The sequence below is a fragment of the Pavona decussata genome, unplaced genomic scaffold (genome assembly GCF_977016875.1).
Source record: "Pavona decussata unplaced genomic scaffold, jaPavDecu1.1 SCAFFOLD_72, whole genome shotgun sequence".
In the NCBI taxonomy this organism is placed as follows: domain Eukaryota; kingdom Metazoa; phylum Cnidaria; class Anthozoa; order Scleractinia; family Agariciidae; genus Pavona; species Pavona decussata.
In genome coordinates, this window is record NW_028145491.1 from 1,453,026 (window position 1) to 1,469,615 (window position 16,590).

General features: G+C 39.6%; 1 protein-coding gene across 1 annotated transcript in view; it reads right to left on the bottom strand.

The window, feature by feature from the left end:
- Positions 1-16,590, bottom strand: part of LOC146476872 (vacuolar protein sorting-associated protein 33B-like) — a 34,927-nt gene that overhangs the window by 7,843 nt on the left and 10,494 nt on the right. The window contains exons 10-13 of the mRNA XM_085114009.1: positions 15,681-15,758; positions 14,307-14,380; positions 10,872-10,958; positions 1,582-1,675 (exon numbers count right to left, since the gene is read on the bottom strand). Of these exons, the coding sequence (XP_084970135.1) occupies positions 1,582-1,675; positions 10,872-10,958; positions 14,307-14,380; positions 15,681-15,758 (333 nt within the window). The remainder of the gene's footprint in view (positions 1-1,581; positions 1,676-10,871; positions 10,959-14,306; positions 14,381-15,680; positions 15,759-16,590) is intronic.

Here is a 16,590-nt window from a genome sequence, read left to right on the forward strand (position 1 = left end):
ACAGGCAGGTAAGGTTGGCTGGATGGTGATTGGGTTGTTTTGTAGGTAGGATGGTTAAGTAAGTGGTTGGAGAGAATCACACCAGTCAACGTGGCGTTTTTTGCGTGTCATTGGAGGGGATGCTGATGTCCCTTTGGTAGCCCCTGAGGGTGGCGGCGGAGTAGACTGTGCCTGCTTGAAGCGAAGAAGTTCCAACTCCAGTGCCAGTTTATCACGCTCAGCCTGGACGAGGGAAATCTTCTGGGCCAAATGGTTTGGCTCGGCAAGGATCTGGTCGACTGCTAACATCTGTTGTTGGGGACTTTAAGCGTGGACCGTATTTAAAGGTGCTTCCCCTTTGTGGCTTTCTTCTGTTTTCGGCTGTTGGTCAGTAGCCGACGGAAAATGGAAAGATGGCAGACCAAAGTCGTATACAAAGGCATCTTCGTCGCGGGTTGATTTTGTTTTGCGTGTGGATCGCTTTTTAGCGCCAGAGGGATCTGCGTGAGCCATGATGCGGGCGAATTGACGTGCTTGCCCTATGAAAACGAGCTTATGACTGACCGATAAACGAAGCTTGCGTTAAGATAAGCTTACTGACGTCATATGATATGCACCTAATTAGCAAAAATCGCTAAACGTAATTTATGCTCGTACAGACATAGCGGGTGGGTCATTACATACAGAGGACAGTGGCTAGCTAGGTAGGATGGTAAGAAGGGAGGTAGCCAATCACATACATGGTCAGGTAGGGAGGTGGGTGGGTGCAGAGGACCATAGGTGGATTAGGAGGTAGGAAGACAGGAGGATAAGGAGGTAGGTGGGTAGGTAGGTAGGTAGGTAGGTAGGTAGGTAGGTAGGTAGGTAGGTAGGTAGCAAGGAGGAAGGTTGGTAGGTAGTTATGTAGGTAGATACATACGCTACGCACATACATAGGTACCTACACAAGTTGACAGGTAAGTAGAGAGGTGGTTGGTAGGGAGGCAAGTAGGCTTGTGGACTAGTTAGGTGAAAAGGTAGGTAGGTAGGTAGGTAGGTAGGTAGGTATAGGTAGGTAGGTAGGTAGGTAGGTATAGGTAGGTAGGTAGGTAGGTAGGTAGGTAGGTGGGTAGGTAGGTATAGGTAGGTAGGTATAGGTAGGTAGGTAGGTAGGTAGGTAGGTAGGTAGGTAGGTAGGTAGGTAGGTAGGTAGGTATAGGTAGGTAGGTAGGTAGGTAGGTAGGTGGGTAGGTAGGTAGGTAGGTAGGTAGGTAGGTAGGTAGGTAGGTAGGTAGGTAGGTAGGTAGGTACCCGGGTCAGTTAGGTAGTTCAGTAGAGGGGTTAAAAGGAGAAGATATCCATTATAATTCATTATAAGTCCATTATAATTTCTAGTAATAAAAAGTAAACAATGAAACTTTTGTGTTTCTAGCCTGCCAAATCTCACTGGAATGGATATATGAAATTTACCTCAGAAAACCCCATGTTCTTCATATGTTTCATGTTTTATGGTATTAACTTTAAAAAACTGTTGATTTGGACAAAAATTAACGTCGCTTACTGAGATGAATTTTTCAAAGATCTGACGGTAAAATGAGAGTGTACCATAGATATCAAACTTACGTATCGTCAAGCCTTTGTGTTGTTGTCTCAATCCTCTCAACTCATCTGAAACGTACTGCTTCATGTCGCTCACGGTTGATAAATGCTGTCGTTTCTGTTGAAGAAACAGGTTCGTTTGATATTGGAAGAACTAAGACAACATTGTGCAGCTAAGACAATAGCAGATACGACAAAATTGTGCTGTTGATAAGGGGTCTTGTTATCGTAATTCCCTGCCTCATTTTCGTGTTTTACTCCCAAAATTCACTGTTGGTACAAAAGTCAAAATTAAAGATTACTGTTAAAATAACGAACTTAAAACGGAAAGGTCAGTTTGGCATTGATCTGCACAGGATACCAAGTGTTTCATTTCGGTGGAATATGCATTTGCAAGGCCTAAATCGCCGCAGGAGTTCGGACTGCATGATGAAGAAAAACTTGCGTTAAGTCAGTTGGTGTTTTTGTTCGTTTTTTGTTGTTGTTGTCGTTGTTGTTGTTTTGGTTTTTTTTTTTTTGGTTGTTTTTTTCACGTAAAACTTTAGTAAAATGGTTAAATTTATTTTTTTTGTTTTTAAAGAGACGATAAATGTCGTTAAGAGAGCAAAACGATTACGATTTCCGGAAAGCCAAAACCAACTCGTAAATTTGAGTGATAATGATCTATTCCCTAAATTTCCTGGATCAAACCGTATTAGCGTACATAAACATCCTTTTTAAAGGCCCAACGACGATCGTGGAAAACAAAAACCGACATTTGACGTATTTTTCTGAAATATTCTCGCAAGGTGTGAAGTAAATTACGCCGCTTTTGAAATTATCAGAACTTTCAAATCTAATTAAGACAAAAAAAAGCACAAGAACAACCTCAATAAGCGTTAAATATATCGGCCAGCTCAGTGACAAAATTCACAACGAGTTTTACCAGTTGCGCTGAATTTTGCAGAGCGAAACATGACGAGCCAAACTTCCAATGTACCCTTTGCTTTAAACTTGGAAAAAAAATATACGTTCTTGGACTAAGAGCAACAGTCAAATGCTTATTCACTACATAAAGGTAAAATGCAAAGACAGCAGACCGTAACCTGTATAACATCTAGTGAAAAAATAAAGCCTTTCACCTCGATCGAAATTAAGATGACGTTAAGCGAGGCAATTTTTCCTGCAACTGTTTTTCGATAAGTTGTGGGCGAAAATGAGCGCAGTCAATCACTTTCACTGAAATGATCGGTACTGCAAAGCGTTATATTGAGTTGCAATGTGTGTATCAGTGAAGGAATGAAAGATCTACTCGCGATACATCACGTGACACGGCAATTAACTTCCTCTTTCGTCCCATCCCGTCCTGTCCCGGTTGTGTTGCCAAAATTTAGAACGTAGCATTTTTAAAAAACTTTGCACTTAGCCTCGCTTTCATAATGAGGTTCAAAGCAATTCGAAGGCTTATTTGTCGAGATGTAAACAAGTCAATTTCAAGAATCAATACTATAACACCGCAAATAAATTTGTTCAGCGTTGTAAGCACCACCAGGTCATTATTTTTTTGATGAATTCAAATCACAGTTTCGTTAGAGCATAATGGTTAAGAGGTACTTTGAAAGTAAAAAAAATTGGAACAAACTGGTAGCCTTTCATTGAGAAAGGTTTCATTCCGGCGGTCTGAGTCTGAGTCTGAGTTCTTTTTTTTATTTATTTATTTATTTTTTTTTTTCTATATAAGCACATTTCTTGACATCTGTTTAACTCACTCTTTGCACTGATTTCGCATCCTGTGTGTTGTTATGCTTATTTTACAAATGTTCATCACCCCTCATTTCCGTAACACCGTTGAGAGTTGTTGAAATTAAACAAATTAAAGAAAATAAGATAAAATATTTGCAACGCAACCCCACGTTTGCCTATTTCTGAAGTTTGAATTAGTAACTAATAAGGAATTTGTCGTTGATAGTGGAGTAAAAAACACAACCCATAAAAAAATTCCTGCGATATGTAAAGTCCCGTTTCCCTTACGAAGTTGTTAGCTAATGAACGATTTCCTGATTAAATATATATTTAATGCAGTTAATGGAGCCATCTTCATAGTAGAAAAACATTCATATCTAATGTCAGGTTTGTAAATCTGTAAATTTTAGCCGGCTGCTACTTTCACTCTTCCTATGATTCAAACAATATAAACATGATCAACAACAACCAACATCCTGCAGCTGTTTTCTAATGAACCGTTCGTACTGTTTGGAAAGGACTGTTGTTTTGAACCTTCCAAGGAGCCTTCTCTCAACAATGACATTTATAACGTGCGTGGGCAGTGCTTAAGCGTGGAATCTTGACGGCTGTGATGTTTTCACCAACTTAAGTGTCTTTCTTTTCTCGTATGATAAAAAGAATTCCACCAAAAATATGTTTGATAAAAAAAATTAAGACGTTCTCTGGTTAAAAATTGAAAAGAAATGAACTTTCGACAACCGTCCGGTTGTCTTCAACGGATAAAATATGAAGAGAATATGAAATGAGGACTAATAAATACAGGTATTGGTTAGGAAGTGGGCATGAGTTATTGTCAGCGTCAACAGTTTTCGCGGTATGCCGTCAATTCTCTTAATAATATGCTTCCTTAACAGGAACGGTTTAATTTCTTCGAAAAAACTGGTTTTTCCACTTTACACTATCGCCATCATCCAGTCTCTTTCCAAAAAAAAAAAAAAACCCTTATTTTTGCAGCTCGAGACACCAGAGCGAGTGGTATGACATTTCTTGGCTATAAAGTTCGCAAACGAACAAGCAACTTCTACATGCTGAATCAGTTGCCACAAATTTTGTTTTGGAAATCGTAGCTACAAAGAGAACGGGAAGGATCCGGTCAATTGTTTGGGTGTTTTACTAATGAAGGCGAAAAAAGCCCTCCAGCTGGGCGAATTTGTTTTAACATCAGTAGTTTGGTGATCATTGCCATTATTCTCATTACCGGTAGGTTTGATCCTCCAGTCATACAGTAACGAGAAATAAAATGGTGACTAATGCAGGGTTAAACAATGGCTCTATCCGTTTTTATAAGCTTTTTTTCTCAGCATTTTCTGCACATTTTCATATGGTGTTTAAGCGAAGAAGACTCCATTTTCATGCAGTAAGACGCCCGGCCAGGTTAGTAAAGACGGTGACCGCTACCATGGTAATGCCTGGTTAGTTAAATCGTGATTTACAGTTATATACTTTTGCCACCACATGTTATTGGTACTAAAATGATCACTGGTAGCAGAGAACTATACACAAACGTCACAGAGTATTATTGTCCGTACAAACCAAGATTTACATGGATTTTAAGTGAGACAACAACGTTTCTTACTGCATCTATCATTTTGTCCATCGCTTCTCCAACGACCATTTTCCTAAACATCCTAGTCATCACCGCTGTGTGGATAAGAAAACAATTACGATCCAACGCTAACATTTTGCTGGCTAGCATGGCCGTAGCGGACCTTTTAGTGGGTGCTGTGTCGATGCCTTTGAGTATCAGTTTGGATGTACTTCTTCTTCGTAAGGATTTAAGCCTTACCATTTGTAACATTGCGTTTGCAAATCAACTGGTGATGTACGCTGCTGTTTGCTCGTCTTTATATCATTTGACTGTGATCTCTTGGGAGCGATACGTGGCAGTAACAAAGTGGATAGAGTACAGACGTGTTATGCACACATCCCGTACCAAAATGCTCGCAGTAAAAGCATGGTTCCTTGCTGTCCTGACGACCATGCCTGCGCGTATTATCAAAGCCGCTGGTGTCCAGTACAAATACATAGAGATCATAAATACCATTTTCTGTCTCCCAGCGGTGGTGTGCATGGCCCTCATCGCATATCATTACGTCAGAGTTTACTTTGGGATGCGCAAGACCACCCTGTTTGAAATGAGCATCAACGCGCGAAAAATCGAACGGCGAGAGATGGGCATGGCCAAAAAGACGATGGTACTAACACTTTCATTGCTGATCTGCTACATCCCATCGATTATCGTGCTTCTCTTTGGAAAAGCTGCTCCCTTCCTTCGTACAAGCTCAGTTTTTCGGTGGACAGAGCTGCTAGTTCAGCTGAACTCTCTCTTGAATCCGTTTCTGTACTGCTTCGCTCTGAACCGTCGATTCCGACAAGAAATTGTAAGCATGTTTAACATCAGAAAACGACCCGAGCCAAGTTTTGAGCGGCGAAGTGCTTGGACAGGTGGAGGGGATGCGAAAAACGCCAGTAAATCTGAAGAGGGACAACAACAGGAACATATTCCTGAAACATTTCAACCATGCGAAGATATTTTCCTGAAGCCTTATCAGCCATTAAGGATGCAAAAGCAGACGTCACCTCCGGCACCAAATGAAGTAAGCCGAGTCACCCGTGTGGATGTGCACCAAACCAAACCCGCCAAAAAAAGATGGCAAATGGAACAGAACCTTCTTAACAACAACTCCAAGTTCGTGACGAGAGAACCCATGCCTTCTTCACCAGGTCAAGAAAGCCAAGTCATTCGTGTGGAGGTACATCAACCCAAAGCCCCCAAAGAAAAACCACTAGGTCAGGATACTGGTGTGAAATCAAAAGACTGCCAAAGAAAAATTGATCGCCCTCAAGATGAGCGACCCTTTTCAGTTCTCTGACGTAGGTCCTTGCGATTCGAACACATTGTCGAGGAGACAACCTAAGGAATAAAGACCTTTCCAAAGAATGGCTGACCCGCTAGTTGACTGACTGACTGACTGACTGACTGACTGGTTTGTTAGTCGGATGGTTGGTTGATTGGTCAGTTTTGGGTGGGTCGGTTGGAATGTTCAGTTAGTCACTTCGTCGGATAAGGGTTGATTTCCACTGTCGCGTAAATTTTGCGTGCACATGAATGCACACTGGGCTGGTTTTACATACGTAAACAAAATAAAAAGCGACGTATGAACAGCTTGGGTAAACGTAAAAGGTTGAGCGCTGTTCAACTTTTTACCTTTACGCACGTGGCTCACACATCGCTTGTTGTTTTATTAACGCACGCATAGCCAGCCCAATACAGATCAATACGCACGTAAAATTTACGCGACAGTGGAAATCAACCCTAATTAGTGGCTGTTTATCTTTAAGCAGTTCATGTATACAGCTATTTCAATTAACGTTGTCGGATCAATGTATAGAGCGTTTTCATTCACGTGACTGCCGGCCATATTGGTTTACTGAAACAAAAGAAAGTATTCGCATAAACATAGAGTTCAATTCCCAGAGGTTTAGTTTGGGACACCAACATGGCCGCCTTTTCTTTGTTTTGGGACACCAACATGGCCGCCGTGACGTCATGCGAAAACACTCTATAAAACTTTTAGAAAGACCTCAAGATTCTGTGGATTTTTTTATGAACAAGTTCATCAAAATCAGCTATGCGTCGTTTGTCCAGTGAAGATATACGATGGGGAGCCATTTGAATGAAATAAATGTTAGGATATCAAATGGATGAGGTGGCAGCCTCTTTGAAGATGTCTTTAAGCTTCAAGCTTTGATCCGATAACGTTAATTGAAATAACTGTATTTATTATTCCACTATTATGTCATTTCACCAAATAAGGTCAAGAGAACGCGCAAAATATGAGACCGTAATACACTGTAATGTCCCGGTTTGACCGGTTTACAACAGAGCGAATACGGACGGAAAAGGCAGAAAAAAGGAGCAACAATGGCCAGACTGGACGAAGAATAGTTTAGAACGATGCAAGCTCGAAAACAAGTTTTTAGCATGTCAATCACTTGTCATTTATCTTTTCATTTTATCCAATCAAATTAAAGACATTTAACTGGCTTTCTGTGTTGTTTACGTCATTCGTACGCGCCATACACCGATGGACAGTTAATGCCGGGTGTATTTCAAAACTGTTACCAAAACACAGAAGCCAAAAAAACAAAATCTTTTTGTAGTGGAATAATAAATCTCTTATTCGATGGTTTTACATAAAATACTCGCGGACATTTTGCTCATTGCTCGAATTTTTCCTCGCCCCTTCGGGGCTCGGAAAAATACTACGCAACTCGCAAAATATCCGCGCGTATTATATGTAAAACCATCGAATAAGATGTATATATTTAATATGTATATTTAGCCAAGCCTAAAGGCGGAGCTCCACAATTCTTTTTTTAATAGCATTTATATACATGCAAGTCTGCTTATTGTATGAACGTGGTAACACGTAATAACGTTACAAATTCCTCATAGTTTCTGGAGTTTAATATACATATCTTAAGTGCACATAAACCAAACTGTTTACGCGTCAGCGGAAAATGTTTTGAACCAGCTGTTCTTGTCGATCGTACGCGATTCCGCTGACGTTCGAGAGTATTAAATGCTTGTGGATGAAAAAATTAAGCTCGCCGCAAATATTTGTCCTGTGGAAACTATTAATGTATCGTTGTAAAGCTTGAAATGCGTACAATAAAGAAAATTTATCTATCGTTGCCGGAAAGAAAGCATTTAACTCGTAAACGGCTGGGAAGTTGGCTACCACGTGATGTTTTTCACGCGTGCAATTTGGCCGCTCGGATATAAATATTTGAAAATGGAGTTTTCCGATTTAGCGGAAGTTCTGCGGAAGTGGAACTTTTCAAATTCAACTGAATTCAATTTCTCGGATTTCTTTTTGTGAAATTCGTTTAACGAATACTAGTAAGTAAATTAATGAAAATTTCGATTCACCAACAAATTCGGGATTTAAGCAAGCATTTTTTCGTGGCCAGCTCATTAGAGTTGGGGGCTAAAGACGACGAGTAATCAATGAACGGACAAGCTCAATGGGGTTTTAAGGACTGTTTCAATACAGTTTTTCGGAGGCAATACCGATATTTTTCAATCGCAATAAAAGTGATTTTATCCTTGCCCAGTCACTATCATATTTTCACCACTAACTAACTGTGCTCGTGACTCAGCTGTCATGAATTCATCGTAATCAGCGAGTTTCTTTAGTACATGCTAATGAGTCTTCGATAAGTCAATTTTCGCTATTCGGAAAAATAGATAGAACTTCCTCGAACTTCCACTAAATCGGAAAACCCTAATTAATTTACTCTGTAAATATTCCTTGTACAGAAATATTTATAGTCTCATAACAAACGTTAACAAAAAGAAGAAATAAAGGAAAAACAATGTTTGGTTATGGTTCGAAACATTTGAGCGTTTACTTTAAAATTAGGGCGTGTTTACAAATATGCGCTGCAAATGAATTACACAAGTCCATGCAACACAAAATGTTCAAAGCAATTCATAGCTCTGAGAATATTTCTCCTAAAGAAATAATTATTAATAGTCTCTAAGTAACGTTAACAAAAGGAGAATATAGGAAAAATAATGTTTGGTTGCGACCCGAAATATTTCAGTGCGCGCTTTTAAAATTAGAGCGTGTTTACAAATATATGCGTTGCGAATGAATTACACAAGTCCCACATAATTCTGGAAATATTTCTCCTACAGAAATAATTCTAGTCGCCAAGTAAATGTTCACAAAAGGAGAATACAGGAAAAATAATGTTTGGTTGTGGTATCGAAATATTTCAACGTTTTCAGCGTGGTCACAAATATGCGCTGCGAATGAATTGCACAACCAAACACAAAAGGTTCAAAACAATTCATAACTCTGTGAATAGCTCTGTGGATGTTCAAAATTAATTTATTCGCGAAAAAATTACTATTTGAGCAACGATTTAAGTATTTGTGAATAATTTATTTGAAGTATGTTAAATATGGAAACTTAACGACAGTTGCCCGCAAAACTGCATTTAATTTCTAAGTGACTTGCGAGTTGCCTACTTACCACATGTTTGCTTTCGACTGATATTTCGCCCGTTTGTTCATCATCTCAGTCCCTCTCGGGTTTCAAATTTACTTATTAGACGCCTGCTTTCTTGACATACTCAACGAATACACGAATTAGTTTTCTTCAAAATTCTCGTTTGTTGTTCCAAAAATGTTGGTCATCCCACTTCCCGCTGAAAACACGCAGGTTGCAAGGCACAGAGTTAAATTGATTGTGGCATTTCATTGCCTAAAATAGAGGGGCGGACGTACGGACGGACGGACAGTCGAACAGTGACGTCATAACCAAAACCAAAATGGTTATCAATGGGGCCCCGCGCGCGGGGTTCCGCTATCATATAGCCAAACTTGTAAGCGCTAAAAAGGAGCATTCTGAATGGCTCCCTGAGCGGTCCAAATTTTTTCCTATACGGACCGCTTAAAGATAGACCGCTCGCGTTCCAACGTACTTATGAAAGGAGCAAAGTATTTCAATGTTGACAAAAAAAACTAAAACAAAAATGTTTAAATGAAGCTTATGAAGTATGAACTGTTCAAGCCGTCATGTCGCAGTCTTTACTTTCTCGCACTTTTTCTCGCCTTCGGATCGGTCCATAAACTTGCAACGACTGAAAAGAACTCGACCAATATTTTCCCAACACGGACCTCACGCTAGTTCAATAACATATATATATCCAAACACTGTGTTCTCATACAAAATGTTCAGTACGTCGTCTAGATGCCGCGCGCTGCATGTCTTACATCACTCTCCGTATTACAAACACCCGCTACATGGACACAAAATCAGTGTCTTGATAGTTAACTAAGATTACAAATGCTGAATAACAACGAGCGAATGAAAATATACAATAATAAGGTTAAAAAGAGAAACTGTTAAATTTACATGTTTGATCTGCTTGTTTAAGTTGGGTTTTGTCCAGCTCAAAATGTGCATCGCCTCCTTGAGTTTGAGACATTTTTGCTGTAATCCTGTTATTATATATTTTCATTCCGTCGTTGTTATTCAGCATTTGTAATCTTAGTTAATCATGCATGTTGACATATATTCTAACGGTTTTTCATAATTTTCTTTGCAACTGACAATGAAATCGAAACATGTCTTGACAATTCATTATAACATTCTGATCATTGGTTGTGTCAACCTCCTTCCCAGGGTCCTCTCTCGTCGACTAGCCATTTTAGATCAGCTTACGTAAGCACGGGAATAATATTTCACAAAATATTTTGTAGGCTTTCCTTTATAAATAAAAAATGTGCTGAGATCTTACATTGCCTGGGCAGGATGTTTGGGGCACTCAAATTGTAGAGTACTTATGATAAACCTAACCAGGTTATTTTGGATATAAAACTGGTTTGATACCCTCAATTTCTACTTTCTCCTCAAAGAGAATGGAGTCGCGGCTCCCTAACCGTAGTTCGGTTGGCATGAATCGTTCAAATTCTCTTGAACTCCCTCACGTGTTGTAAAGATGTGTTCTAACAAATGATCACCTGTACTCACATCATATCCTGACTGAACTTCCTTGGCCTTTTGGCTCAGATAACCAAAAACGTTTGAGAAATGACGATCCCTGATGTCACAGAAAACCTTTTGGCAACACAAAAGTAACAACAAAGTTGTAACATTTTCATCCCTTTTGCTGTATCTATTGCTCTTGACACAAAAGAAGTAAGGCTGCACTTGCCTTGCTTCGCTATAATTCCTCGCGAAGCGAGGGCCGAAGGCCCGAGCGTAGCGAGGTTAATAAATTTGTCGGGCCGAGCCGGCCCGAGCGGAGCTAAGCCGCGCGAATTCGAGCGAAAAATATATTTGCGTTCGACAAAGAACGCATTCCTAATCCAGGCGAAATCGAGATTTTTCGACTGCGTATTCATCGACACCAGTTTGGCCCCCCCGAAGGATATTATGCAGGGGCGAATGACGTCATTTCCATCAACCATGTGCTTTGTTTTTAGCGGGAGTCCTCGCGGGAGTCGAGTTTCACGTATTGCCTCGCGTGTTGGTGTGCTTCCTTCTTGAGTTCGATCTTCTGCTTGCTTTTCAAATTCTGGACTGTGCTTCCTTGCTGTGTGGACTGTTATCAGATAAGTTGCGTTGTTTACGTTTGAAGTTAGAGTTACTGGCATTTGGAATCTTGCGAAAGTATTGCGAAAGCTTATCGATGTTCAGTTCCTTCGTTTCAGCGGGAGTCGAGTTTCACGTTCTTGCATCACATTTGGTGTGCTTCCTTAGGATGGTTTCGCAGTTTAAGTTTGAAAGAAGACTTGCGGATTAGATTTAGATTTATCAACGCCTTCACGAAATGTTTACGACTGCGAAGACACAGGAATAAGTTCGGCATAGTGTTGTTTACCCGTTTCACTACAAGAAACCAACGCTGCCCGGCTTGCGCTGACTAAATCAAGAGACAAGTTGCGTAGTTTCAGTTTCGGAGATGTGTAGCTCGGCAAATAATTTACCTACCAAGTTTTGTAAATCGGCAAATGGCCATAATTTGTGATCACCAAAGCAAAAAGTTGCCGAGTTGTGTAGCTCGGCAAATGGCCATGATTTATTTCGAGAAAAGCAACATTCCTAATGCGAGTGAAACGAACAGGTGCAGTTGCAATGGCAGACACTTTATCGAGTCATTTGATTATAAGTACCCAGTTTTGTCAGCGTTGGTTTCTTGTAGTGAAACGGCCACAGTTTGATTCCGTTTTACGGGGAACAACTCTACGAGACAGCCAACTTTGTTTTGCGTTTTTAATATTGTTGGAGCGATGTGCGGACGTGTACGCTCGAGCTGGAAAGTGTTCGCTCTTGAAGCGTTTTCTCGGTTCCTTGCCGATTGCAACCGAAAATATTGTGCGTTTTTAATCAAGGAAATGCTCTTTTCGAAGATTTGATTCAAAAGATTAAAGCATAATTATGTGCGGCGTACTGGTTTAGCGAGGTAAATTCGATGGCGCGTGTTTCCATTCTCAGCTTGTGAAACAGCGGCCGAAAAGTCGCAATATTTTAGTTTCGCTTCCTTCACTGTTAAAACTGGGTTTAGTGAACAAGTTATCCACCTGAGTTATCCTGTCATTTGTCAGTAGAAGACACGGTTACAATCCTAATCAGTTGATAGAAAATGAAGAAAACGGGAAATTGCCTTTTGAGATGATCTCAATAATATTTATGCAAATTTGTAACGCAACGCCGAAGATGTCTCGCGGAGGCTTTCAATGTCTCCTCAAAGGCAATGGCAATTTAACGGGCACGTTGATGTTTTCCCGGTTCCTTGCCGAATTCGACCGTAAATGTTGTGCGTTTTTAAAAAAGAAAATGCTTTTTTCGAAGTTTTCATTCAAAAGATTCAAGAACAATCAAATAATTATAATCTCGCGTAGCGTACTGCTTGCGTAGCAAATATATTTTTATATTTTATTCTTTCATTTAGTATATTTAGCTATTTATTTAGTGATTTATTTTTTATTTCTTATATAATTATCTATCTTTTGGCTCCTTTTCCTCTATTAACGCAGATTAACGTGTAGCTCAACTTCCGCTAGAAACGAAGGAAATGAACATATCGATATGCTTTCGCAAGATTCCAAATGCCTGTAACTCTAACTTCAAACGTAAACAACGCATCTTACCTGATAACAGTCCACACAGCAAGGATGCACAGTCCAGAATTCGACAAGCAAGCACACCAAACGCGAAGAGAAGGTCAAACTCGACAAGCAAGCCACCAAATATATACTATATTATAAACACTGGGTTATAGATTGATAACATTTTTTGCGATTTTATTAAACATGTGAAAAATATCTGGCACTTAATGTAATTGTCTTTTCCCAAATGATCGAACGCATCTCTCTAATCTCTGATTATTACTAGTTATATATATATATGTTTTTTTGAAGGTGTCCGCACTTGAATGACGTCAGACTGTCTGGCGTCGTCTGAAAAAAATTTGCATACATCGGAAAAAATATGCGTGCATGATCAAATTTCAACTGCAATGTTCATCAATATTCACTGGATACAGAACTATCTCTCCACAATCTTTTCCCTTTCTTTTAGAAATCTTTTTTTGTGAAAGATTGCATTGAAGAAATTACACGTTTTGTGGCCGCGGTAAAATAATTTTCCGTGGGAAATAAATTCATCGAACACGACAGCGCTGCACGCCCGTTGTACATTTCATCGCGTCAGAAATAGATTTTTAACCGCAAACTAGCCTGTGGAACTACGAAAAGACCATGCTCATCAAAATAGTTGCTATGTTCAGAAACCTTTTAATCTCCTCATTTGATGCTACAACACGAAAGAGGGCTTTCCACCCAGCCCCAGCTTCGCGAGGTTTTGCGAGTCACGTATTTCTAGTTAAAAAAAAAGGAAGCAGGGATGGCGCAGTGGTGAGAGCTCTCGCCTCCCACCAATGTGGCCCGGGTTTAGACTGCAAGCAGTCCCTTTCTGGTTAGTCGAGATGGTGTGCTCATAGCGCAGCGAGACTGGAGCGAGGAGAAATAAACGAGCCCCTTCCGCTCGTTCGCTCTTGGTTTTTTTTTTTTTCGCGCTCGGCTATTTCGCGCGACCTCTCGACTATCCAGAACGGGACTGCTTGCAGTCTAGCCCGGGTTCGATTCCCGGACTCGGCGTCATATGTGGGTTGAGTTTGTTGTTGGTTCTCGTCCTTGCTCCGAGGGTTTTTCTCCGGGTACTCCGGTTTTCCTCCCTCCACAAAACCCAACATTTCCAAATTCCAATTCGACCTGGAAACAGAGGATAGAAGAACCAGCCCGTGGAATCCACTGAAATTACGATTTATTTTATTTTTATTTATTGTTTGTTATTTATTTATTTTTATTTCCTTTTTATTAAAATCATCTAAATATATAAAAACGAGGAAACATTATTCTCTTCTACAAAACCATCTTATTGTAAGATGGTTTCGTGTTTTACCTTGTCCTGGTCATTCAACAACATCTTTGTTGTTTGATCTTTTCCTGTGACTTCTGGGCCAAACTCCACAACACCTTCAAAAGTAAAGATGTATGTTATAAACCTTATTCGAAAATGGCTTCCATTTTAATATTCTTTTGTTTGCATTCAAAGTAGCCCCACATGTTGCCTCGTTCAACGCAATTTTTTTTAACACAAGAACGAAGTAAGAAGGGCTAATTTGAATACGGACAAAAGAATATTAAAATGGTAGCCATTTTGGAATAAGGTCTATCAAAGGCTTTCCTATAAAAGACTTGTTTATTGCTTTTTTGGCCAAAAAGTCCCCCAAAACGCTCCAAACTTAACCAGTTTTAGCCTGCACTGTGGATTATGTGTGCTTGACGCTAGACTTTCTAATTTTGTTTTGTTTTTCTATTGTATTTTTATGCTACGGGCTCTTAAGCCTCCTATAAACCCTTTATTTTTTCAAGAACTCACTTAAAACAATCCAAACACAAACCTTTGCAGTATTTTTTCTTATAATTTTAAACAATTCCTCTAACTTCGACCACATCGTTAATATGACCAATGTTTTAAGGCCAGACAGCGATCACATTAGCTGGTAGGTAACATACTCCTTTAAAATAAGCTATGTGGATTTGTGCTGCCCAAGGGATATGATGACTGATGTCTGTTAGCTTTTTTGGTATGAAAGTCTGAAAATGGCTACTGGAAAATTAGCTAGTTTGGGTGTGGAATAGGGTCAGGATCTGGGAAACTAGGCAGGACACCTCTCCCCCCCCCCCCCCCCCCCTGTGGGGTCACATTAGAATTATTGTAAGTCAGATATGGACAGAAAGGCAATATTTAAACAAGGGGTACAGGAAACTACTGAAATACACTATGTTTAGAATGGTGTATTATTCGGTAAGTTACACAGGCACACTCAGAAAAAAAATCTGAGTGCTCCTATCAGGAGTCAAACGTAAGACCTCCTGATTACTAGTTCCAATGCTCTACCACTGAGCTACAGGAAACTCATGGGAGCTAAGGTCATTAAACTAGGTTCGTGGGACAAACATTCTGCATATTGCTAGGACTGGAATGTCATGTGTGGCATATGCGCAATGGAATAAATGCGATGGAATATTTTAAGCCTTATTTTAAGCCTTGTTTATTCACCAGGCTTAAAATGTTCCATCACATTTATCCCAAGCTATGTTTAGTTTTTTAAAAAGTAAGATCAAGTACAGCAGATCATGTTACCCCAGACAACTTGCAAAAAGTAAATTCAGAGGGTCAAGAGAGCGAATATGGTTGGCAGGATTAAGGGCATACAGCAGGATGAAAAAGAAAGAGCATCTTATTATGATTTGTCACAAAGCTTCTTACCACCTCTGATACCAAAGGTGTCATCAACAACACCAGCATACGTGACTTGAGAGCAGAGTGGTGTGACAAAGTCAACTCCTTTTGAAAAGAAAAAAAAATCGAAATTTAATGCATTTTTTTTACCGCAAACTTCTTAACATGCTCATTTTATTTTCCTTTTTTGCTTTCGTGTTTTAAACATTTCATGATAATTAGCTGTCAGCCATGAATGCCTATCACATTCTAGCAATGTGCATGAATATTTTTCTTTTTTTGCTTGTTTTTTGTGTCTGTCACTAGCCCTGTACACCCAGTAAAGCCAGACAGCAGAAATGAAACATAAACTTAAGCAAAGTCATAACTTCTTTCCTCTATTACACTCCCATTACATATTTTTGGGTATCACACTACATTTACTAGCTTTAGACAACCCACTGCTACCTTTGTGATAGCTATGCATAATTCAGTGCATGTGCAACTGACTATATAAAATTATATTATATCTTGCAGAAAAACTGTGGTAGGTGTAATTTCAAAGTGATGCTGAAATGGCCACCGAGCCACCACCCCTCCTTCCCAATGAAGTGGTAATGATTAATAAAATGTTAAAATACTAGATGAAACTAATTTCAATTATTTTTATGAACAAATGGTCAAGAAATTGAACATGATGGAAAACGTGTGTGTGAATTTAAAAGATGAATTGTTAAGTTAGGGAATAAATGACACCATGTTTGTGACATAACGTTACAGGTATGGTTGGACCGTTAGTGATGAGATAGATTTTTGCAAAATTTAGCTTGTGTACTTCAAAAGGAGTGTTTTAACACTCCACTTTTCTTGAGGCAAGAAATTTAATCCCCCTTCCCTCTCTTGTGGATGAATATACAATGATGCAATTTATGATCAGTCACTAGTCCAATGACTTATC